General features: G+C 45.2%; 1 protein-coding gene across 1 annotated transcript; it reads left to right on the forward strand.

Moving 5' to 3' along the window:
- The first annotated feature begins 3,876 nt into the window (after positions 1–3,876).
- Positions 3,877–23,840, forward strand: LOC133051271 (cytochrome P450 27C1). The gene is made up of 9 exons (XM_061135808.1): positions 3,877–4,158; positions 9,386–9,576; positions 10,329–10,528; positions 11,839–12,048; positions 13,590–13,753; positions 17,173–17,339; positions 18,684–18,762; positions 19,268–19,471; positions 23,724–23,840. The coding sequence occupies exons 1-9, from the start codon at positions 3,877–3,879 to the stop codon at positions 23,838–23,840; spliced, it is 1,614 nt and encodes a 537-aa protein (XP_060991791.1).
- The last annotated feature ends 458 nt before the right edge of the window (positions 23,841–24,298 follow it).

Below are 24,298 nucleotides of genomic sequence, written 5' to 3' on the forward strand. Positions count from 1 at the left end.
TGAAGCCCGTTTCCTCAAGCAAATGAGGCTAAGGTGCCCATGTCACAGCGTAGTCATGAGAATGAGCTGGGTTAACGGGGGCAGGGGTGCTGGGATAGTGGCTGACGCTCAGTACAAGTCTACTGAATATATAAGTGTTTGGTCTGTTTTAAATACTTGTATTTAGCACATATATTTACATGTAAACACACCTATTCAATAACAATACTACACATATTACACTTGTTTTTGGCAGCTTAACAACTGCTTGAAAGCCTTTGCTGGATGATGGACCCCAGCGGAGAATTCCCACATACCTTTATTTTTTAGCTGCATCAGCTGGCTTTGGGATCGCAGTTCTGGGGCTTGAACTTGGGCCACCGCAGTAAAAGCCTGAAGTCCTAACCACTGGACCCCAGGGAACTCTCCCCACATACATTTCTAAGAAGAAGAAGTTTTTCTCTTGGCCTGAACTAACAGGGATTTTTGTGGCCAGATGTCAGCAATAGCTTAAATAGCATTATCTTATTCACAGGAAAGAGGATTTGAGAGCTCTCAGTTCTGGAATAACTTTGTCTTATTTTCTTTCTGTTCTGTTCTTTTTATGAATGGGTCTAGGGGAAGGAACAGTATCACACCATTAATTCTTGTTGTAAAAATACCATTAATTCTTCAAACAGAAAATGAAAGCAGCCAGTGGCAAGGACTCAAGAGCACAGGAGACTGTTCACCTAGACCGGGGGAAGCTTGGTAAATTAATCCTGCCCCTCTATGACCAGTTTCCCAGGTGGCTCAATGGTAAAGCATCTGCCTGCCGATGGAGGAAAAGCAGGAGATGCGGGTTCGATCCCTGGGTTGGGAAGATCCCCTGGAGGAGGAAATGACAACCCACTCCAGTATTCTTGCCTGGAGAATCCCATGAACAGAGGAGCCTGGCGGGCTACAGTCCATGGGACTGCAAAGAGTCAGACACAACGGAACACACATGTACCATGACTAGCAAGTTTGGATTTCAGAATTAAGACTCTTGTTTCATAGAATGTCTTGTATGGCCGCTATCTTTTCTGAGATCCAGTTTGATCATCCTTGTTCTATTCCAAGAATATACTTTGTTGAGCTTTGCTTAACTAACAGGCCCCACATTCTGGTTCTGCATCCTGAGATGTATCTGAGTTCCCCTTGATTGGAGTTTTGAGAGATGTTGAAGACCATCTCTTGGTTTTACTTCCACAGATGGCAAATTATTTGTGTGTTTATTTGTCTAACTTTTAGAGGGCAATCTTATTTTCCTTTTTTTGTTGGGGAAGGGCAACTCATTGTTTCCCAATGTACTGCCAACAGGCTGGTTTTCTTGAGGGAAAACATCTGTACAAAGTCTGGTTTCAGGTCAGATGGGGACAGATGGTGCTGTTCTGTCTCCTGGAAGTCACAGTCTCATTTCTGTTTCTCATGCTCACTGGGGGAGAAGGGGACAAACACATGGATGGTATTTTCCTATGCTGGAATTTTTTTTTCATTTTTTTTTTTAAGATTCTTTTAACATTCCATCCTTTATTTCCTCCCCACTAGACTTCCCCACAATTATGAGAATAATTTGTTTTAAATAACCCTTCTAAAAAAATACAAAGCAGGGACCCTCCTGGCAGTCCAGTGGCTAAGACTTCACCTTTCAATGAATGGGGTGCAGGTTGGATCCCTGGTCAGGGAGCTAAAATCCTACATACCTTGGGGCTAAAAAGCCAAAACATAAACAGAAGCAATATTGTAACAAATTCAATAAAGACTTTAAAAATGGTCCATATCAAAAAATCTTTTAAAGAAACACAACAAAACAATATTCATTAGAAGAAACCTGGATAGACCAAAGTAACAGTTACTTTTATAATTACTTTTGATGATCACAAAAAAATTCTCCCAATCCAAATTATTTATTCTGTGTCTGGATTCAGATGTGTTTCCCGCTGTAATAATTAGCTACAGGATAGTATACTGTTCCATGGCAGAATTTCAGCTTGATAATTTATACCAATGAACTGAGACTCTAAAATAGCGTTTTGTTTATTTTCACTGAGCTTGAGCCAAATATCAAGAGCAGACAATTTTATTTGTATCTGCAGTTATGAAGCTAGAAGACACGAGAGCAAGGATGTTCAATGAAAACCTGTGTCTGTGTACAGTTAAATCTTTCTTCCTTCCTGAATTTCTTTATATCCTCTTACTCTCTGTCACTTTCCTCTCTTTACTAAAGTCTTTATCTTAATTACCCTACTAGAGAACTGGCTGTGTTTTAAATCATTATATACATAAATCTGTCTTTAGCAGTTTTTTATGTAGAGTGGACTGAATCACCTTTTATATATATGGTTCTTTAACGATTTCTTTGTTCCTGAGGAGCAGTAACCCTCAAAAATACTTGAAAACATTTCTAGGAACAAAGCAATTGTGCCATTCTTCATACTCTGCCTTCTAGCTGAATTGCTACCCCACTTCTGCCTATTAAAGTTGAGCCCTCTCTTCAGACCCTGCCTAAAAGACTCCTTGCTTCAGAAGGGCTCTCTCCTGCACTACTCTCTCCTGCCCTAGTAGGAAGTGTGATCTCTCCTCCCCAAAAATTCCAATCATATTCTATACCAGTTTCATGGCACTTATGCTAACCTGGTGTGTATTTGTGTACTGCTTTATTCTTCTTGTGGGTTACGAGCTCCTTAAAGGCAGGATTAATATCTTACACTTTGAGTCCCTTACAGAAACAGTGCCTTATAAATAAGAGTTGCTACGCACTTCCTAAAAATGGAATAACTAAGTACTTGTTAGAAATGAAATAACTCTGGTCTTCTTTGCTTCACTTACCTACTTAACGATCATTTAAATGAAATGCACATTTAACAGAATTGTAAAGATATAAACTACTAATCAAAAAGTAACAATATTTTGTAGGCTTTAAAAAAAAAAACACATTTAGATGTAGGAGAACAAACTGCATGAAATTTTTGAATAATGTTTTCAGAGTAAGTTGTTGAATAACTAGTTCAGAATCTGGGCTGCCTTCCTGAAACCAGATGACACATGTCTTGCCCCTCCTGTGCCAAGCGCCTCCTTCACAGCCCACTTTCCCGCGCAGCTTAGCATTGAGATCTGAACCTATGTTAGGAAAGTCCTCTTCCTTCTCATTTTCGCCTGGAGGTGTGTTCATTTCTCTAGGCATTGTGCAACAGGACCAATCCTTGCTGGAGACAAAAAACACCAAATGTTCAAAAAGTCACTCACCCCTCACCACAGGTCCTCACTAGCACTTCCAGTCTACTGTGTGCTGGAATAAAATTAAGGAGGCCCATAAAACCATCAATAGAGACAGCATATTTTTGATTATGAAAACTTGTGCTAAAACAATAATGTGGTCATTTTACAATACTGTGAGCGATCGCAAAGTCATCTAGCATTTTTTGTTCTCATTTTCGGATCGAACTATAATTGCATAACTTGAAATCACAAAGAACAGTTTTTAAAATACAAAAGGGGCAAATTAGCTTTCTTTCCTCAACTCTCTATAGTAATTTTTAAGGATGGAAATAATGCAAAAAATCTCTGTCGACTTCTGTTTTTGGCCATGCTTGGAAGTGGGATTGACCTTAACACTTTGAGGTCTTAAGGAACGCTTAATTAATTGATGTGAAGAAAAATAATCGCTTCATTTCTGTTGCAGTCTAATCACAGACCACCCCGTTTTCCCCAGCCTTAGGGGAGGGAGCGTTCAATAAAAGTCTGTGTAAACTGATGCCCAGGCCGTAGTACTTCGAAGGAGCGCCAATCGAACAAGTTAAAACGGAACAGAGTAACCTCAAAGAGCAGCCCTCGAAACAACAGAACTGCTCAAACCGACCAACGCACGGGATCGCGATGGCTCTGCTGGAGCGGATCCTGAAAGCCCGTCAGCGCCCGGCGGCCGGGCGGAGCGGGCTTCTGGGCGGCTGGGACGCTGGGCAGCCCCGGCCCGCGGGCTCCGGGCTCCGGGTGCGGGCGCGGGCCGAGGACAAAGGAGCGGGGCGGCCAGGGGTGTCGCAGGCCGGGGGCCGGGCACAGGGGCCCCGAAGCCTCGCCGCCATGCCGGGGCCCCGGACGCTCGCCAACCTGGTGGAGTTCTTTGGGAAGGACGGCTTCAGCCGCATCCACGAGATCCAGGTAGCGGCGCGCGGGGGCTCTCTCCGGCGGGAGGGCGCCCGGGAGGGAGACCCGGGAACGACGCCAGCGAGGGAAGCCCGGGGAGCTCCGGAAAGAGAACCCCGGGAGAGGATGCCGGGGAGGGAGGGCCGGGGAAGGGTCCCGGGGAGAGGATCCCGGGAAGCGCGCCGGAGAGGGGACCTAGGGAGGGGGCATGGAGGCGGGACGTCCGAGGAGGAGACGCCGGGAAGGGTTCCCTGGGGGGCGCGCCGGGGCGGGGGCTCTGAGTGACCCGAGGGGCGCCAGAGGAGAGGTCGCGGGCCGGGCGCGCCCGGGAGCCCCGGGCCCCGCGCGCCGTGCGCTCCGGCGAGCTCGCGCGCGCGGGCCTGCGGAGTAGGGGGCCAGGCAGCAGCCGCCGGGCCTTCCCCGACGGTCCCCGGGGAGGCCCAAGAGGACTGTCTCTCCACGCGGTGCGCGAGGAGCCGGGTGGGTCTTTTCGAGGCCGAGGACATGTTGCACATGCTTTTAGTCCTCTTTGTTGGTGTTTTATAATTGAAAAACAAAATTCCCCAAATAGTGGGGGTTCGGAGGCTCCGGCTTATGTAACCTCTAAGTGATGAGAAGACAGACGAAGGTTCCTGAATCTCGGCGTCAAGCCAGGGCTGGGCAGGGCCTTAGGAAGAACCCAACCGGTCCAACAACCCTGGCGGAGCGTAGGGGAGCCCGCTCATCCTACGGTGGCTCACCTTGACCCAGAGTGTTGCCCTTCCCAGGCCCGCCTCAAGCCTCTTATTGCAAGGTGACCCTCACCTTTGAGGCCGGCAGGTCCGGTCTCTCTCCCTCGCCGCGGCAGCTGCTGCCCACTCTGCCCGCCCCAGCGCCGGCTGTCATTTCTGGGACCTGGGCCTTTTGACCTCTTCCGAGAACAGCCTCCACCCCCACCACTCCCCTCCTTTTGTTCAAAGCTTACCATTCAACCTTCAGAAACTTCTCAGAGGAAGTCTTTGTAACCGCATCCCTGGGTTTTGGTCATTGATCCATTCCCTCAACCAGGAACCTACCAGATGGTGCAGAGGCCAGGGCTACGTTGGAGGAGCAGAAATTTCATTGATGGAAAAAAGACTGTGGAGCAAGAGGAGCAATTTTAATTTGACAAAATTTCACTTGGCCCACATCTTGCCATCTGCCACATGAGCCCTACACAATTTCTTCCCAGAAGTGTTTCTAGGGGTCAAAAGTGATTTCCTCTCTTTTCCATGTGGAATCTGAACATAAGATATCAGGATGATAGTTTTCAAATATGATAAAAACATTTTTTTTGTTGTTGTTTTCTATTTGTTGGCATGTTTAATACAGGTTGCTCTAGACTGGATAAGGTTCTAGTATAACCCTTTCGGCTCTCTGGGTTACCCCTACTGCATTTCTAAGGACGAAGAGAATTATTCTGTTATCTCAACTCCAGTTTCCTTTCACTCGACTTGTAATCACAGAATGCCAGCTCACAAGGGATCATAGCATCCATCTATAGGATCCAGGTCTTTCACTTTACATGTGGCAAACACCCAAAGTCTTGGGTGAGTGACTTGGCCATGGTCACACAGCTAGTTAGTGGCAGAGCAGACAGTGATCGGGGTGCCCGGTGTGACAGAGTGTGAAGGTCCTGTGTTACATACCAGCGATCTGCAAACACCTGTGGAGTCTTGGCCAATCAGTTTTTCTCTCTGGACTGCGGTTTCCTCCTCTGTGCAGACATCTAGCATTCGTCATCCATCCCATGGGTTATTGTGAGGCTGTGAGATCAGGGCTGTGGAAGGGCTTTGTAAGCTGTAATCATCACCAATACATAAGAAGAATGAACACTTCCAGAACTCTTTTCATGGTTGCCCAGGCACAGTTCTAAGTCCTCTCTGAGGGGTAATTTCTATTATTTCTCCACTTTGCAGATGAGGAAACTGAGGCACAATGGAACCTAACTTCCCAAGGTCACACATCTGTGACCCAAGATGCCAACTCCAGAGTTTGTGCTCCAGCTGGCTAAACAAACTGAATCTGGCTGACTATCATCCCCTGGCCCAGCACTACAAGGGTCATAAACTTGTGTCCTTCATCTAGTTCTTTCTGCCCCTTGCTAGTTGCTCCTTTGTCTGATTGTGCCCATTCAGTAACTGGATTTCCCTGATGAATGGCCCCTCTCCCAGTACTTCGTGTAACAGCTATCCTATCAGAGACCTGGAGAAACACCCTTCTGGGGTCACCTGTATGTTAGGTCGAGTGATCCTTTGGCATCTGACACATCCCAGTTGAGTCTGAGTGTCTTCATCTCCAGGCAGTGGGACTTCAACCAGATCCATAAAGAAGCAAGCAGCTTCTACCTGAGAGCAGAAGAGTGGAGAGATGACAGACTCTCTGGCCTGCCATTTCCGTGGTTGAGAATTGGGGTGATAAGAAACGTTGGCAGATGCCAAAGAGAAATGTAGTCATTTCTGCCATGCTCAGCCCTGCCTCTGTCATGCTGAGCCATGCTTGAGGGTACTTATCTTTCATCCTTTCTCCGTCCCTCCTTCCTTCCTTAGTTATTTAACTGGAAAGATTAACTCATTTACATTTATTGTAATTTCTTTTTTTGTTAACAACTTCATTGACATATAATTAACATATCATACAGTTCTCTCACTTGAAGTATACAACCATCACCAAAACAAATATAGAACATTTTCATAACCTTAAAAAAGAAACCCTAAAGAATATAGTATTCTTTAGCTGTTATTCACCAACCCTCCATTTCCCCCAGCCTTAAGCAACTACTGATGATTTACTTTCTATCTTTATAGATTAGCCTATTCTGGACATTTTATATAAATGGAATCATATAATAAGTGCTCTTTTGTGGTTAGCTTCTTTTACTGAGCATCATGTTTTCAAGGTTCACCCATGTTGTAACATGTATCTGTACCTCATTCCTGTTTATGGATAAATAACATTCCAGTGTATGGACAGACCACATTTTGCCTATTCATTCATCAGCTGATAGACATTTGGATTGTTACCACCTTTGACTGTTACAAATAATGCTGCTAGGAATATTCAGTGTAAGGTTTTGTGCAGACACATATTTTCATTTCTTTGGGGTCTATTTCTCAGAGTGAAATTGCTGTGTCAAATAGTAACTCTGTATAGACTGTTCTAAAGTAGCTGCATTATTTTACATTCCATCAGCAGTACAAGAGGGTTTTGATTTCTCCACATTCTTGCTAATATTTATTACCTGTCCTTTGATTATAAGCATACTAGTGCGTGCAAAGAGATATCTCACTGTGGTTTTGATTTGCATGTCCTTAGTGACTAATGATATTGAGCTTCTTCCATTTTGAGACATTTTGAGACCTTCTTTAGAGAAGTGTCCATTCAAATAATTGCCCAGTTTTTTAATTGAGTTATTTGTTTTCTTCTCTGTTGGGTTGTAATAGTTTCTTATATATTTTAGACACAAATCTCTTATCCATATGTACTTTGCAAATATTTTCCCCATTCTAGGGATTGTCTTTCACTTTCTTGGTAGTGAAAGACATTTAAAAATTGAAGCACATTTAAAAATTGTGATGATGTCCCAACATCTGTTTTTTCTTTTGTTGCTCATGCTTCTGGTATCATATCTTAAGACACTATTGCCAAATCTTAGGTCATGAATATTTATCCCTGTGTTTTCCTCTTAGAGTCTTGTGGGTTTGGCACTGATGTTTTGGTCTTTGGTCCATTTTGAGGTAGTTTTTGTATGTGGTGTGAGACTAGCGTACACCTTATTTTTTGTTTGTCATTATCCAATTTTCCCAGCATCATTTGTTAAAGAGTCTATTCTTCCCCATTTAATTGTCTTCACACCCTTGTTGAAAATCAGTTGACCATAGATGTATGGATTTATTTCTGAGCTATCAATTATTCCGATGATTAAGATGCCCATCCTTATGCCAGCATCACACTGTCTTCAATACTTTCATAGTAACCTTTGAAACAGGGAAATGTTAGGCCTTCAACTTTGCTTTTTTTTAAGATTGTGTTTGCTGTTCTGAGTGGCTGGAATTCTGATAGGCATTATGCTGAGTTTATGGATCAGTTTTGGAGGTATTACCATCTTAATAATATTGTTTTTCTTTCCTTGAACATGGATCATCTTTCCATTTATGTATGTTTTTTCTAATTTCTTTCAATGGTTTTTGTAGTTTTCAGAGTGTAAGTTTTGCATTTCTTTTATTAACTGTGTTCCCAAATGTTTTATTCTTTATGATGTTCTTGCAAATGGAATTGTTTTCTTAATTTTATTTTTGGGGTACTCATTGCTAGTGTATGGAAGTACAATTTTATTTTTGTATATGATCTTATATTCTGTAAGCTTACTGAACATGTTTATTAGTTCTGATTTTTTTTTAAAGCAGGTATTTTAGAATTTTCTATATGTGAGATCATGGCATCAGTGAATAGTGATACCTTTATTTTCCCCTTTCTAATCTGGGTGCCTTTTCTTTCATTTTCTTGCTGTAGGTATTTTCACAGGTTCATTACACATTGCCTACAGGGAGCTTTCTTCAAAGGGACAGGCTGGGTGGGCTGATGAGGGCCTAAGGGAAAGGAGCTGGCAGAGTGCATTTGACTCAGAGGACAGTTTAGACCCTGCAGTTAGTTCGTCTATGCCCCTAATCCTCTCTTGTTGCTTCACACACTTAAGGTATTTTTAAATACACATCTTTAAAGAATTAAGAAGACTTCTGTGAATATGATTAATGATGTGAAAATATGTTTATCTCCGGAATATTTAAAGTGGCCACTCTTTTTTTTTTTTTAATTAATTTTTCCTGGAGTATAGTTGAGTTAGAATGTTGTGTTAGCTTCAAGTGTACGGCAAAGTGACTTAGTTAGACGTCTATTGTTACCCACTCTGTTTTAGATTCTTTTCCCTCACAGGCCATTACAGAGGACTGAGTGGAACTCCGTGTGTTATACAGCAGGCCTTATTTGTTATCCATTTTATATTTAACAGTGTGTGCACGTCAACCCCGATCTCCCAGTTTGTCCCTCCCCACTCCTTTCCCCCTTGTCAGCCACAAGCAGAGCGGCCACTCTGATCAGGCCTGTATGATGTGGAGCCTCCCTCTGCCCCAGGGTTCTGCTCGCCTGACACCCGGGAGTGTCTGTATTGAAGGTGTGTCGTGTCTGTGTGTTTTTTTACTGTTCTGATTTCTCCTTGGTATTGCAGCAGAAGCACACTCGGGAATACGGGAAAATCTTCAAGTCTCACTTCGGTCCTCAGTTTGTAGTGTCTGTTGCAGACCGCGACCTGGTGGCCCAGGTGCTCCGCGCGGAGGGGGCTTCGCCCCAGAGAGCCAACATGGGGTCCTGGCAGGAGTACCGAGACTTGCGGGGCAGATCCACTGGCCTTATCTCTGCGTGAGTATGTGGAGCCAGGCTGAGCCTCAGCGGGAGCAGGGAGCCCAGGGAGACTCCCTCCCTGAATTACTGGGCTCCTAAAAGCAGCTATTAATAAAACACAGAACTCCCAGGGGAACAGTCTCAAAAGAGCCTCTTGTGTGGTCTCCTGAAATCTCCGGAAATCCTCTGGGAAGAGACTTGATGGCAGGGACAGGCGGGAGGTCCCACTGACCGAGTGATGGAGAGAAACTTTCTCAAGCAACACTTCATGGCTTTAGGTGTCCGTGTGATGACCACCAAGGTGGCTGAAGCTCACAGAGCCCATCTGTGGACAGGGGTGAGGGTGGTGAGCTGTTACAGGAGACTTCCAGGAGGGTCTCAGAACTTCAGCATTTATTGCCTTGTGATGTTCCCGTCTCATAACTGCTAGGGTTATTATTTTGTTTTTATACACCTTTGTGTCTTCCAAGAGTGAATTGGCACAGCCTCAAGCAGGGAGGAGAGCACAGAGCATCTGCCCATCCCCTGGTCCAATTCCCCTTAGTTTAGAGATTCTGTTCTTGCTTGTTTGTCCTTATACGTGTGTCCTTATACATGAGCCGGGGAGTAATACCATCACTCCCCTCTCTTTGCAGTGTCTAGCCTATCTTTATTCCATTTGGATTGGCAGATCTTGTTGACTATTGCTAGGAAATTTTTGCAGAGATATTCTGAATTCCTTCCCAGTATATTGATATAAGTAAGATTATTTGGAATTCACTTTATTCTAGGGAGGGTGAACAGTGGCTCAAGATGAGAAGTGTGTTGAGACAAAGAATTCTGAAACCGAAAGATGTGGCCATTTTTGCAGGAGAAATCAACCAAGTTATTGCTGATTTAATTAAAAGAATCTACTTCCTCAAGAGCCAGGCAGAAGATGGAGAGACACTGACCAACATCAATGACCTTTTCTTCAAATACTCAATGGAAGGTGAAGTGAATGAAGTCAGGTGGTGGGAAAGATGGAAGAATGGACGTTTGCCAAAATATGTTTGTTATCATTGAGCATTTCCTGTCCCAATGTGCTAAGCCCCGTATGTGTGTATGTGTAATCCTCACAGTGCTAACCGAACCAGATTGACCACCACTGTTTTACAAATGGGGAAACTGAAAAACTACTGTCCATTTTTAATGGCAGGGACTTTGTTTCAAATTCAGGCCTCTCTTACTCAAGAACCCTGCTCCTAATTACTACGTATTTTGTTTTAGCACAATTTAAAAAGCAACAGAGGGACTTCTCTGGTGGCCCAGTGGGTAAGACTCTGTGTGCCTAATGCAGGGAGCCCCTGTTTGATCCCTGGGCAGGGTATTAGATCCCGTGTGCTGCAGCCAGGACCTGGCACAGTCAAGCTTAAAAAGACGCAGCAGAAATTGAGAGGGTGTGTACTACAATCACTCTAGCTTTTAAAATCCTTGTTAGATGAGTAGTACATTCCCATGGTTCAAAAATCAAACCCAGAAGGTACTCATGGAAAAGTTTCCCTCTCTCCTGACCCAGCTAGGTCACCAGTTTCTTTGTACATATTTTATATATGTACAAAGAAATACATATGGGTCCTCTTTTTACTAAAAAAAAAAAAAAAAAAAAAAAGGTAGCATACCACACATTTTTTTTCTGAACCTGAGTTTTTGGAGAATTCTATGAGATTTCCCACTTTTACTGTTAATTCGCAAGCTGAGGAGTGAACCCATGCCCCTTGCAGTGAGAGTGCAGAGTCTTACCCACTGGACCACCAAGAAGTCCAGGTTTCCCACAAAAAAAAATGAGTTTAGCTTGCTTCAAATTTAATTTTTAAGTTAACTTTTTAAAGTTCTGGCATTAATGTTCTCTAAAAATAGTCACAAACTCAACAGAGAAGTGAGTTGTAAATATGCTGAGAAATCCTGCTCTTCCCTGGTTCTTGGAGGCCTTTTCCTCTGCCCCCTTAGCTCTCGGGTCTGGGGCTCCCCGATGTGTGGCCAGGAAGAGCCACCTTTTAACTCCCCAAAGTCGAGCAATTGGCTGAAAGGTTGGGAATTTTGCTTCATGGGTCTTGAACAGACTGAAGAACTGAGGGCATGGTGAAGCCGAGGGTCAGTCCTCACCAAACTCACAACATCCTGAGGATCAGAACCCGATAGAGGAGAACCTCAGGGGTAGGCACTCAGATGACTTTGGGAGTTACTTTTATGGCCAGGTATCTCATGTTGATTCTGTGGATAATCTAGAAGAAGAAGAGTTGTAACTTTTCCCCTGTGCAGGAGTGGCCACCATCCTTTATGAAAGTCGTCTGGGCTGCCTGGAGAACAGCATCCCGCAGGCGACCGTGGATTACATTGAGGCCCTGGCGCTCATGTTCTGCACGTTCAAGACCTCCATGTACGCCGGTGCCCTCCCTAGGAGGCTCCGCCTGCTCATCCCCAAACCCTGGCAGGACTTCTGCAGGTCCTGGGATGGACTCTTCGAATTCAGTAAGAGAAGAGTAGGGGCGCCTTCTGTGGAGCTGGGTGGGCCTGACTTCCCTGCTGAATGGGTGTCTCACACTCACACAAGACCGTGGGATCACTGCAGGGGATGCCCTGGTGAAGTTATATGCTCTTTGGACTCAAGAACTTTTAGCCTGGTTTTCTGAAGGAGCAAAAAGCCTGTGGGTTGTGACCACAAGTAATGTGATTGATTTCTCCTTTTTAAGCTCTTTTAATTTTAACAAACATGCTTGCAGGGATAGGTGCAAGTAAGTGTTGTCTATGGGAGATGATGTCTTTAGTCCAATCATTCTGTCATTGCTTAAATCATTGAAACATTCTCAGTGGCAGTTTTTTGGACAGAGACAAATTCATTTGTTGCTTACTGGGTGAAAACAAGCTGGGAGAAACCATTTTGTTTCAACCCAAGTTGAGATGAACAAAGTAAGATTAGTTTTCCAATATGGGTAAAAATTTTAGTATAAAAGAATTTTCAAAATGCATGATTTCCAAGATGTCTAGAACAATGTTTTTAGAACAATATTAACATTGAAAGAAGTGTCTTGGAGGTCAGCATTCATTTGACTTTTTTTTTTTTTTTGGCCACACTGTGCTGCTTGTGGGGATCTTAGTTCCCTGACCAGGGATCGAACTTCATCCCCTTGGATGAAAGCTTGGCGTCCTAACCATTGGACTGCTAGGGAATCCCCTCATTTGTGTATATAAGTTCTGATATATATAATATGCTATCATCTTTCTGCCGTAATTCAGCCCTTTCCCTCATTCATTCTCCCTTCTGGAAGCACAGTGGGAAAAAAAGAATCTATATTCTTGTTACTCCACAGCTTTTTTGGCTATTACATTAGAAAAAGGAACATTTGCAAATACTTTATAGATTATTTTACAAAAAGAAGAGATATTTATCTTTCTTTCTTTGGAGTATATGTAAGTACCTAGTTGGGTTTATTCAACAATTCAGGAACCAGCAGCATCCCACCTTGCAAATAGAGGGGAGTTCCCAACCGTTATTCATTTACAAGCACATGGATGAAGCTCCAAGGTTGGCAGTAAACCAGCGGGGGCTTGTCTAGCCTTTGAACCTGCCAAAAATTGAGAGAAGTTATTGGAGGGATGAAGAGGGAATTTAGACTGAAGAGGAGATTCTTTTATTTTTAACTTTTTATTTTGTATTGGAGTATCGCTGATTAGCAGCATTGTTAGTTTCAGGTAGACAGCAGAGGCACTCAGCCATACACATAACATGAATCCATTCTCCGCCAAATCCTGCTCCCTTCCAGGCTGCCATGTGGCATTGAGCAGAGTTCCATGTGCTATACAAGAAGCCCTTGTTGGTGGTCCATTTTAAATATAGTACTGTGTACATGCCCATCCCCAACTCCCTAACTATCCTATCTTCCCATCTTGCCCTAGTCACCCTCCCTCACTGTAAGCTCTGTGAGTCTGTTTTGTAAGTAAGTTCATTTGTATCACTTGAAGAGGTGATTCTTAACCAGACTTCTTTCAAAAGAAACATTGTTTTCAAACAGGCCAAATTCATGTTGACAACAAGCTGAGGGACATAAGGAGCCAGATGGAAAGAGGGGAGAGAGTGATAGGAGGGCTGCTCACCCACCTCTTCCTCAGCCGGGAACTGACCCTGGAGGAGATCTACGCCAACATGACCGAGATGCTGCTGGCCGGCGTAGACACGGTGAGCTCTCCCGTTTCATTCCTTCTCAACAGACGCAAAACGCCCAGAGTCTAGGACCTTTCTAGGCAGTCCGACGGATGGCAGATGCTTTAAGAGGACAGAGCCTGTTTGTACTAGCTGAATGTCTGCTTCGCTGTTTCACGTCTCCAGAAGAAAACTCCACTTTTCCTCTTTTTTTAAATATATGTAAAATGTAAAACTAAGGTGCACAGTGAATTCTGTAAAGAACATAACCCAGGTCCACTATCATGCACACAGAGTAACAATTTGTTAAAAAAAAGTTATAACTTTTTTATTGGAGTATAGTTGCTTTACAATGTCCTGTGAGTTTCTGCTTACAGCAAAGTGGATCGGCCACATGTATAGGTGTATCCCCTCTTCCTCCGGCCACATGTATAGGTGTATCCCCTCTTCCTCGAGTTGCCTTCCCGTTTAGGTCACAGAGAGCCTTAACGAGAGCTCCTGTGCTAAATAATATGCTTTAAAGTTTAAAATCTTGATTTGCAACCATTTCTCCATTGTTTCATAATATCAGAAATGCAGAGGGCACAGACATGAAAAGCCCTCTTATTTATCACTCAAAAATATTCTGGGTGATGGAAAGCTCCCCAGTTCATTTGATAAGGCCAGCATAACTTAACCTGCTAAAGGAAGCGTAAAGAAAGAAATGTTTAATAAGCAGTTTGCTTTCATATATGTATGTATCGATTTAAAATAAAACCTGAGTGAATAGATTCAATCAGTGTAGCAGATGGGTCATATACTATGACCAAGGAGAGCTCAACGTCAGAATGAAACAAAGCACTGAACACTGATTTGGAGGGAGCTCTGTACCCTCTGGCTAAGTGAGAAATGAAGGTGCAGGAAAGCGAGTGTCCTGTGTTCACGTCAGTGAAACCAGCACTGCCCCCAGCCCCTGTCCACATGCAGGCGTGTGTCTCTGAGTGATTGCTGGGCATGGAGAAGTGTGGAGCCTGCACACTGGGTTACCACGGGTTCCCTGATGAGGCGTGGGTGCTCCAGGGATGCTGAAAGAGAAAGTGGTGACATAGGACGAAGCAGGGCCAGGCTTTCAGTAATGTGGGGGAAAAGTCAGTTGTGTGAAATAATTAAGATTAAGCAGTAAATGTGGTGACTGACTGTGCATGTCTGTAAGTATCCTTCTGTTCCCACAGAATCTTCTGAAATAGGTGTTATTGTCTTCAATTAATGGGGGGAAAGATGAAACAGCTAAGTTACCTCAAGGTTTTTCCTTCACATGAGTGCTTCCTGGACTTGAGGAAAGCATGAATCTCCCTTTTAGAGGGAGAAAAAATCCTATAGTTGACATTTTTAGTGACATGATGTCACTTAAGTAAAAGCAGAAAAACTTCACATAAATTCATTACTCTTATGGATCATCTTCAACAATAAAACAAAATGTATATATATGAAATGCAAACTAATCAATGCAGTCAGTTCCAGCAATGAAAATTTTAATTAACTGTGTGAACGTGACAGAGTGGCTCTGAGTGGGGAACGAATGTTGGAATGCACAGCCCAGCCCTAAGCTGATTCAGATGTGTGGTACTCTTGCCCCCTGGTGGTAACTAAGAGTATCACCACATGATGGAGGTGGGGGTGCAGAAAGGACCCATTCCTACCTGAAGGAAACTTAGGAGACAAAAGCTTGCAATGTTATGCTCATTAAAATAAAAAAAAAAAAAAAAAATGTTATTTTAAAAAGCCAACTTTGTTTAGCATAATTTGTGCACAACAAGCTGCGTCCATTTAAGTGGTGCAATTCGATACAAATTGTTGACAGATACAGTATAAATACAAATGCTATCATTTTTTAAACCAACACCACAATCAAGATCCTGGACATTTTTATCATCTCTGCAAGTTCCTCACCCTCATTTCAGTCCATCCCTCCCATACCCCCACCCCTGGCAACAGCAGACACTGTACATCAGTTTGCATTTTTCTAGAAATTTATATAAATGGAATCATACGGTATGTATTTTGGGTCTGGCTTCCTTCACACAGTGAAATGATTTTTGAGATTCATGCATGTTGTTGCCTATAAAGATATTTATTCTTTTTTTTTTTTTATCTTTGAATAGTAGGCATCACTGACTCAATGGACCTGAGTTTGAGCAAGTTCCAGGAGATAGTGAGGGACAGGGACATCTAGTGTGCTGCAGTCCATGGGCTTGCAAAGAGTCAGATACAACTGAGTGACTGAACAACAACCATTATTGAATAGTATTGCATTGTATGGCTATACCACATTTGGTTTCTCCATGAAACTGTGATTTTAATAGAAATTTTCTGTTCTCTTGATAGGAAGCATCTAATTTATTTCCTTACCATTTACAAGAGGAACTTGTGCATTATATTATGTGTTACAGTAGAGCTTGTCCTATAAATACTTATGGACTATATCCTCTAAAAATCCTTAATATCTATTGGAGGGAAACAATGTCAATGACTTACTTAAGTTAGTCTTTTCAGTTGAAAGAAAGGGCTCTTTACTGTGGAATGTCCTTGTTTACAAGCAAGTGAAATATAGTCATGTAGATAATAGTATTGATTTCAGTGAAAATCTTGGAACCTAGGATATAGAATAGAATTATTCTCAATAACCAGAAATTCAGTCTTCAATCTAAGCAGTGGTAGAAACAGTGATACTGCTTTGTGCAAATGCCATCCAATCCTCATATGCTAGTGCTTAATATGTGCTTAATAAGCACACGGGAACGAAGAGTGGACCATTAATAGACCCATGACTGCCCCCTCTCCACCCCCACTCCCAGACTCTCCCGCATCTCCTCTAGATTAGGGCAACGAGAGCAGGCCTAGCCCAGCCACGGGCCTGAGGCATGCCATTCTCAGCTTGATGGGCAGCCTCAGGCCCTTCCTAGCAAAACCCAAGTGACCCTTGTAAAGAAGGCTGCAGAAAGTTCTAGGCACAACCTCCAGGCTTGACCAGCATTCCTATGTGCTCACAGACTCCAGTGAAGAGGAGGAGAATTGCTCTTCAAGGATTTTTTAAAATTATTTTTGGCCATGTCATGTGGCTTGCAGGATCTTAGTTCCCTGACCAGAGGTTGAACCTGGGCCCTCGGCAGGAAAATCGCTGAGTCCTAACTGGACCGCCAGGGAATTCCCACTCTTTAATGACTTTTTAAAAGTTCTAAAATAATGCTTCCTGTAGCTCTTTATTGAAAAAAGCACTTGGATCCCATAGCTGATACTACTTTCCCAAGGTATCTGGAGGAGTTAGGGGACTTGTCTTCTGCTTGGGTAAGACATACAATGCCCTGACAGTTTCACCTGCACTTATTCTCTCGTGACTTCATGTCCAGTATTTCCTGCTGCTGAAATCCTTGGCTTCATTCAAGACACGTGCCTGTGTCTGCCGGTTTCTTTCTTAGACATCGTTCACGTTGTCCTGGGCAGTGTACCTCCTCGCAAGGCACCCAGAAGTGCAGCAGGCCCTGTACCGGGAGATCGTGAGGAATCTGGGGAAAAAGCATGTTCCCATGGCCGCAGACGTCCCCAAAGTCCCGCTGGTCCGAGCTCTGCTTAAGGAAACCTTGAGGTAAAAGGCTCACCAACATTCATGTCAAAAACTGTGTCCATTAAGTCTGATTCTTCCTCATAATGATTGTGCCTTTGACTCAAAAACTGGGTCCTAAACCAATACTCCAGTGACCCTTGGTGGCTGAAATGTTTAGGAAGGAGGGACTCGTGACCATTTTATTTCCTCTCTGCTCTCTGCAGAGTGGGAGAAAGAGGTTCTGTTTTACAGTTGGAACTATTCATTTCTTCATTAAGATTTTTGTTACTCTTTTTTTGTGGCCACACCATATGGCATGTGAGGTGGAGTTCCCCCACCAGGAACTGAACATGTGCCCCCTGCATCGGGTGCGTGAAACCTGAATCACTGGGCTTCAAGGGGAGTGCCCATGAAGATCTGTAGAGCCATGCGCAAACTTTGCACTCACTCTGGACATTCGATTCACCAGTCATTTCCCAGTGTGCTTCTTGAAGGACAACAGAACCAGAGTGATCATCAGGAAAATGTACTGGGATGTTTGGCCCGTTACCATATGTGTTTACAAGATCCTGTGGTCTTGTGTGAACCTCTGAGTTGGGTTGCAGACACCGAGTAGTGAGGCTCATCTGCCCCCCCGAAAAGGCTTTACCGACACGGGAAAGGCCAGAGCGTGAGGGATATGTGATCTTGGGCAGCCCTGGGACAAGGTGGGATTAGGTTACCAGTGAAGGTTCTTCCTCCTGGGAGGGTCAGGATCCTGACTTCCTCTATGGAGGAAATGCCATGACAAGGAGCAAAGGTTATTCACAAAATATTCACTAAAATAATTCTCTTAAACCTGACTTGATAATGATGTTTCAAGTTACATTGCATCCTCAATCTTTAGCATGCTATTTAATCTTTAAAAAAAAAAAAGCCAGGTGTATGTTAACTGGTATTTGTCAATTAAAATTATATTCAGAGTTTTCATAGGTCACCTCTCAGAGAATCTGAAAATTAAAGTATATTTCTCAGAATTTATTTCCTGGAACCCTGAGTCTTATGAACTATTCCTTGATAAAGAGTTCCCATGCATGCATGTATTTCAGAAATTCGGAATTATTCCTCTTGGGAGCATAATAGCACATTAGAAGCTTTGCTTTGTGTTTTGTGATCTTTTTTGACTGTGAGACCTTTTTAAAAAAGTTTATTTTTAACTGGAGGATAATTGCTTTACAATGTTGTGTGAGGCTTTTTTGGGTCCTTCTGAGGACCACAAAGGTCCTTGCAAGATTTTCCCATTTATTTTTTAGAAAATGAAAATGGCATTATATCCAGATTTTTAAATGTTTAGGAGACTATTCTGAAAGTTACCACTCCTTTCTGGTCCCCGTTGGCTCTTTCCAGGCTGTTTCCAGTGCTGCCGGGGAACGGCCGGGTCACCCAAGAGGACCTGGTTGTTGGCGGGTATCTGATTCCCAGAGGCGTGAGTCTGGTGGACACGGTGGGGCTGGCTGAGCTAGGGAGGCTGCATTGGAAATTTGCTTCCACGTTTAGGATGTCCTTGTTCCTGTGTGAATATCTGTAGATTTCTTCTTCTGCATGTATTTTTAGGATGAAGATGGGGCTTTAGGAGCAAGGAGAGGTGGACTGTGTGAAATTGCTCTGGCAAAACCAAAGCCAGATATTTCTGTAGCTCATATGACCATTCCACCCTCCCTCCCCTGGAGGCTCCGTGAAAGCAGTAGGTCCCTCAGGGGGAGTTTCTGAAGGACTTGAACTGCCTTCTCTGTGGCGGCATTGAGGTTCATTCAGGGTGGGGTGTGCTTTGGAGGGGGACCTACTGTCCTGGGTCTGCATGGCCTCTTGGGCCCTTACATGGCTTGTCCCAGCCCAGAGCACCTCTGGAGGGTCCGTCCAGCCAGGGGTATGGCCTCTGCTCTGCTTTCCCTGGATTCCATTCTTTATTCCTTTTCTTATGGTTTGCACAGACCCAGCTGGCCCTCTGCCACTATGCCACATCCTATGAGGATGCGAACTTCCCTCGGGCCAAGGAGTTCCGGCCTGAGCGCTGGCTGCGGCAAGGAAACCTGCGCAGGGTTGACAATTTTGGGTCCATCCCCTTTGGCTATGGGGCTCGAAGCTGCATCGGGCGGAGGATTGCAGAGCTAGAGATCCACCTGCTCGTGATCCAGGTAAGACTTGGGGGCTCAGTGGCCTGTGGGCTCGGTCTAGGTGACTGGGCTCAGCTGGATCAAGACTTAGGCCGAAAAAAAGGAGAAAGAATTTTGAAAACGTTAGGAGTTTCCTGTTAAATCTTGTCTATGTGTTAAAACGCCCCCTCCTCCCCCTGCAGTAGCCATCTCCAGTCACACGGCCACCTGCCTTGTCCGCGTTCCGTTCCTCCTTGGAGTCACGTGGGCAGACCTGGGAGGGGTGGGTGTGGGAGGGCATTGGAAGCTGCAGGAGCTGAGTGCTCCACGGGAGCTCGGCAGACGGGTGCGTGGGAGGCGTCCAGGAGTGGCCCTCCGACACCGTGGGTCATCCTGTCACCAGGAGCTCCCGGCCACACAGAGTCACTTAGTGGGCCTGGGGTGGGTTCCAGGTGATTCTGATGGCTTTGTCTGTGGGCTGCACGCAGGCTAAGAAAATGCACGTGCTGGGCGTGGGGGCAGCTCCACCCCCGTGTATGCTGTTCAAGTCCCGCCCTCCCAGGCTCCTCCCTTCCGAGCTGGTCACTCTTGTCACAGTCACTGTCACCGGGAGGATATCACGCTTGCCCCTGGAGGCCCCTTCATCACCTCATGTTATGTGAATCAGTCTTTTACACAGGGAGGTGGTTCTCAAGCTTGTTTGGGTTTCAAAACCTCAGGCAGGCTTGGTTTTGGTGAGAGAGAACCTTACACGTTAATCTCTAAATATGCAAGTGTTTACTTTTGTGCTCGTAGAGAATCTGAGTTCAGGCTGCGGCAGGAGGTAAATGATGTCTGAAGGAAATTTTATAAAAGAAAACCTGTAGTGGAGAAAATTCTACCCATTAGCCTTTCCCATAGATTGGGGAAGCCTGCCACGGAAAACCTTGGCCCAAGGTTCGGGAGCTACTGTCGTTGACTCCAGGCTTTGGAAGCGTGAGGGGATGACCTGGGGACTCATGTTCCCCTTTCACTGATAAGAAGCTGAGTCTCAGGGAGTGGGAGCCACTTGCCATTGTTGTGGCGTGGTGGGTGTGGGGTACCAGGCAGGGGTCTGGCCTCCCACCTGCAGTTCCCCACGCATCACTGAGGTGCTTCCTACAGGCTGTCGGAGCCGGGGGCAGAACATGCAGGGACTGGGGCCTTTGCAGATGATGGCATCAGAGAAGATATGGGACGGGGCAGCCTGGCCAGCCTGGCGGGGATTCTGGGTGGTTGGCATGGGGAGGCAGGCTTGGAGGAGGTGAGGGGCCACTGCCAGGGGCAGCTGGTGTGGACGGGGGTGGCTGGGCCATCACGCGGTCATCCCGTCTCTATGGGCATGCGAGGGGCTGCCTCTCAGCAGGGCTGAGTTGTGTCTTTTCCCGCCATGGGCCCCACAGACACCAGCCAGGCTCACAGGTGGACCAGGTGGAGACAGGTCCGTGCGGAGGGGGCGGCGGCTCCAGGCCCACTGCGGACAGGCTGTGGTTCCGACCCCATGGGCAGGCCGCTCCACAGCTCTCTGAGCCTGTTCCTCACCCACAAAATGGGCCAGATACCTACCTCTTGGGTGTGTGAGGGATGAAAGTGGTCTTGGCACAGGGTCTGGGTGGCAGCCTTTGGGGTTTGCACACCTGCTCTCGCTGTCTGCTCCCAGGGACTGGGAAGGCGCTGGCTCCCTCTGTGATGCTGTGGGCTCCACAGGCACATCTCTGACAGGCAGAGTTCATTGCTTGCTGAAAGCCATTCAGACAGTGGGCAGGAAGCTCACTGCTTCCTGCCTCTGGTGGCCTGGACAGTTACAGGGGATGCCAAGGGCAAGAGGCTGGCTGAGGGCCCAGAGGGGTGCGCTGGGAAGAGGGTCAGAAACGGCATGTTTGGTGGTGGTGATGAGGCTTTATTTGCTTCTGTTAGCATATTCGTGTACCTGATAAAGTTCTTGCTTCAAGAGTTCTCATTTCTACTGCAAGTATAGTGAGGGAAAATCATTATTTGTTATTGCCAAGAGAAAAAAATAAAAAGAAAAGGCACAGATAAACAGCACAGGAAAGAGAAAAAGGCATACTTATAAATCAGTAAATGATTATTTTTAAATCAAGAAAAGACTGAAAACAGCTATTTTTCTTTTTTTTTTTTACAGAAATGCCCTGTCACCAAACCAAGTATGTTCAGGAATGCAAGGATGGCCCACCTCAGGATAGAATTTATCACAGTGGGAGAAATTAAAGGACAAAATTTTATGACCATCTCCCAAAATAACTAATAAAATTCAACACCCATTCACGAAGAAAATCTCTTAGCACAACAACAATGGAAGGGCTTTCCTTCAGCAAATAAATAGTGTCTATCCCAGCAGAACAGAGACTGTGCCTGTGGCCTGTGGGAAAGGATGGATTGGTTTTAATGCTGCAATAATAACATGTTTTCTTGAAATCAGGAACAAGACATTCATATTGCACAGGGAATGTTTGGAAGATACACCTCCTCTCCTTGGGAGTTGGAGTCTTGAAGTGGAACGGTGGCCTTCTTTTTTGCTTTTATACCTCATGCATAGTTTTACTTTTTCAGTGAGCATGTACTGCCATTCAGAAAAGTAGAAAATCCATGTGGGATGTTGACCTTAGAGTGAGATGTGCGTGTGAGTCCTCCCACTGCCACAGGGGGATGTGCCAGCAATTCTGTGAGGTCAGAACAAAGAGTCAGAGATTAGACGTTGAGGTGACAGCGTCTCGACGCCAAAACTCTCTAGATCTGCCTAACTGCAGGCCATCCGGCTTGGCTGCCTAACGACAGGGGGGAGTTCAGGCTGTGTCTTCATTGCACCCCTGCTCCCTGCCTGGTCTCTGCCCCAGCTCACCTGGAGGACCCATCAGTGCATACTATTGCTTTCCTGGGAGACGAGGCTGGAGAGTCGGCGTGGAGCGGGTTGGAGCCTCTGCATGCCACACGATGATATAGGTTCTCCAGCACCTGTGCCCTGTTAGGTGGTCGGAGCTGGGGAGGGAAGAGTGGCGAGTCTCCCCCCTGCACTGTCCCCAGGCCCTGCCTCCCCTCCAGGGACCAGTGCAGTTCTGAGAGGTCCGTAGAGGAGGTTGCCTTTTTTTCCTCTAAGCCTAGAGGTGATTTTGAAAATCAGGCCATGGCCAATTGATGGGGAGATTAGTGCTTAAGGCTGATGGATACTTAGGTGCTCTTTAAAGCAGGTCATTTAGATACTTTGTAGTTTCACCCTGAGAGATAGGACCACTTCTGCTTTGGAACCATAGAAGTGAGAAATGGAATCCAAGGTGCAAACGAGGAATACTTAAATGAAGGACAGTAATGGATGGAGTCTGGGTGCTCTGCCTCCTCCTGACAGCTGTGTGTTTCTGTGTGTGTCCCACCACTGAGCGGCTGCAGCTTCTAAACCTTGCAGTTTCACTTTGTTCTTTTCTCCTTTCTCCTTTGAGTCCTTCTTTTTCTAGACCTACAGTGGAACCAATAGAGTTAGAATTTTGAACTGGCTAATAAAATATAAGTTATTTGAACATTTTGTTACCAAGCAAAGTTCATGTGCCCAACACACAGTGAGGCCAAACAAACCAAAACATCAGACTTTGGAGCAGTAAAAGGTTTATTACAGAATCAAGCAGGAAGAATGCATGGCTTGTGCTCAAAACCCTTGATCTAGTCAATGGTTTCGGGGGGGGGAAATTTTATAGGCAAAATTTGGGGTGAGGCTGCAGGGTGCATGACTTTCTTCTGATTGGTTGATGGTAAGTTGACAGGGCGGTGCTCCAGGAATCTTGTGTTCAGCTTGAGTTTACCCTCTTCCACCTAGGTGGGTCCTTACTTCTGCAGAAGAGCTCTAATATACTGTTATGTGTATCCCTTGAGGAGGAATCAGGACTGTGACTGCCCTCCCTTGTCTCTGCATCCCCTTCCTTCACTAATTAGGAACTGGGTGATTCCCCTCTTTGGAACTCAGGGAAGGTCAAGGAGGCCTAAGGAAGCCTATTTCTTTCAAGCAAGAAATGGGGGACATGAAGGCTTTTGTGCCCAGGAACCCCACAAAATCCTACTCAGTTTCAATTCTGCCTGAATATTGAGGCATGTGAGGTTCCACGGACCTCACAGTTATCATTGGATGTGCCAGACTCCCGAGCAGGACATGTGCTGTTTCTCACCTCTCTTGTTCCCTTGGTTTCCTGTAGCTGGAGCTTTAATGAGAGTACAGGTACTGCAGATTTTCTGCTATCCCAATTTTAAAACCCTTCTCTCTTTCTCTTTTTAGTTGCTTCAACATTTTGAGATCAAAACGTCTCCTTGGACTAAAACTGTTCATGCAAAAACCCATGGGCTTCTGATGCCAGGGGAGCCCATCCACGTGCGTTTTGTTAACAGGAAGTGAGCCTGGAGTTTTTCACCCAGCCACCAGACCGACACACAGCAGATGTTTGTGGGCCATGGATGACAGCAGGGGAGGAAAGAATCCCTTCTCGGGCGATCTTGGTAATAGACTGGCCTCCTTGGTCCTGGGAAACTTTGAAATCTTTTCGCAAAGTAATGTGAGAAGATTACTTTTGCATTCTAGAGTTGCCTTTTTTGTTGTTTGTTTTTTGAGTAACAGCTGTTGAGAAGCCAGTGGCACTGAATTCTCACGCCTCATATGGTGTCTTGCCCTTGGACTTACCCATAATCTCCTCTGCATTTGGGCCAGGGAGCGTTGGTATACTTACAGATTCAGTGCTTGAACATACCTTCTCTGATACTGCATCAGGACTGCATGTTAGGACAGAATTCCAACTTCTTATCTTGAAGAGGAAACATTAGAGGCTTCTGTAGAACAGACCTGTGGTTGCCAAGGAG

This window comes from Dama dama, chromosome 33 (assembly GCF_033118175.1).
Source record: "Dama dama isolate Ldn47 chromosome 33, ASM3311817v1, whole genome shotgun sequence".
NCBI classification, from domain to species: domain Eukaryota; kingdom Metazoa; phylum Chordata; class Mammalia; order Artiodactyla; family Cervidae; genus Dama; species Dama dama.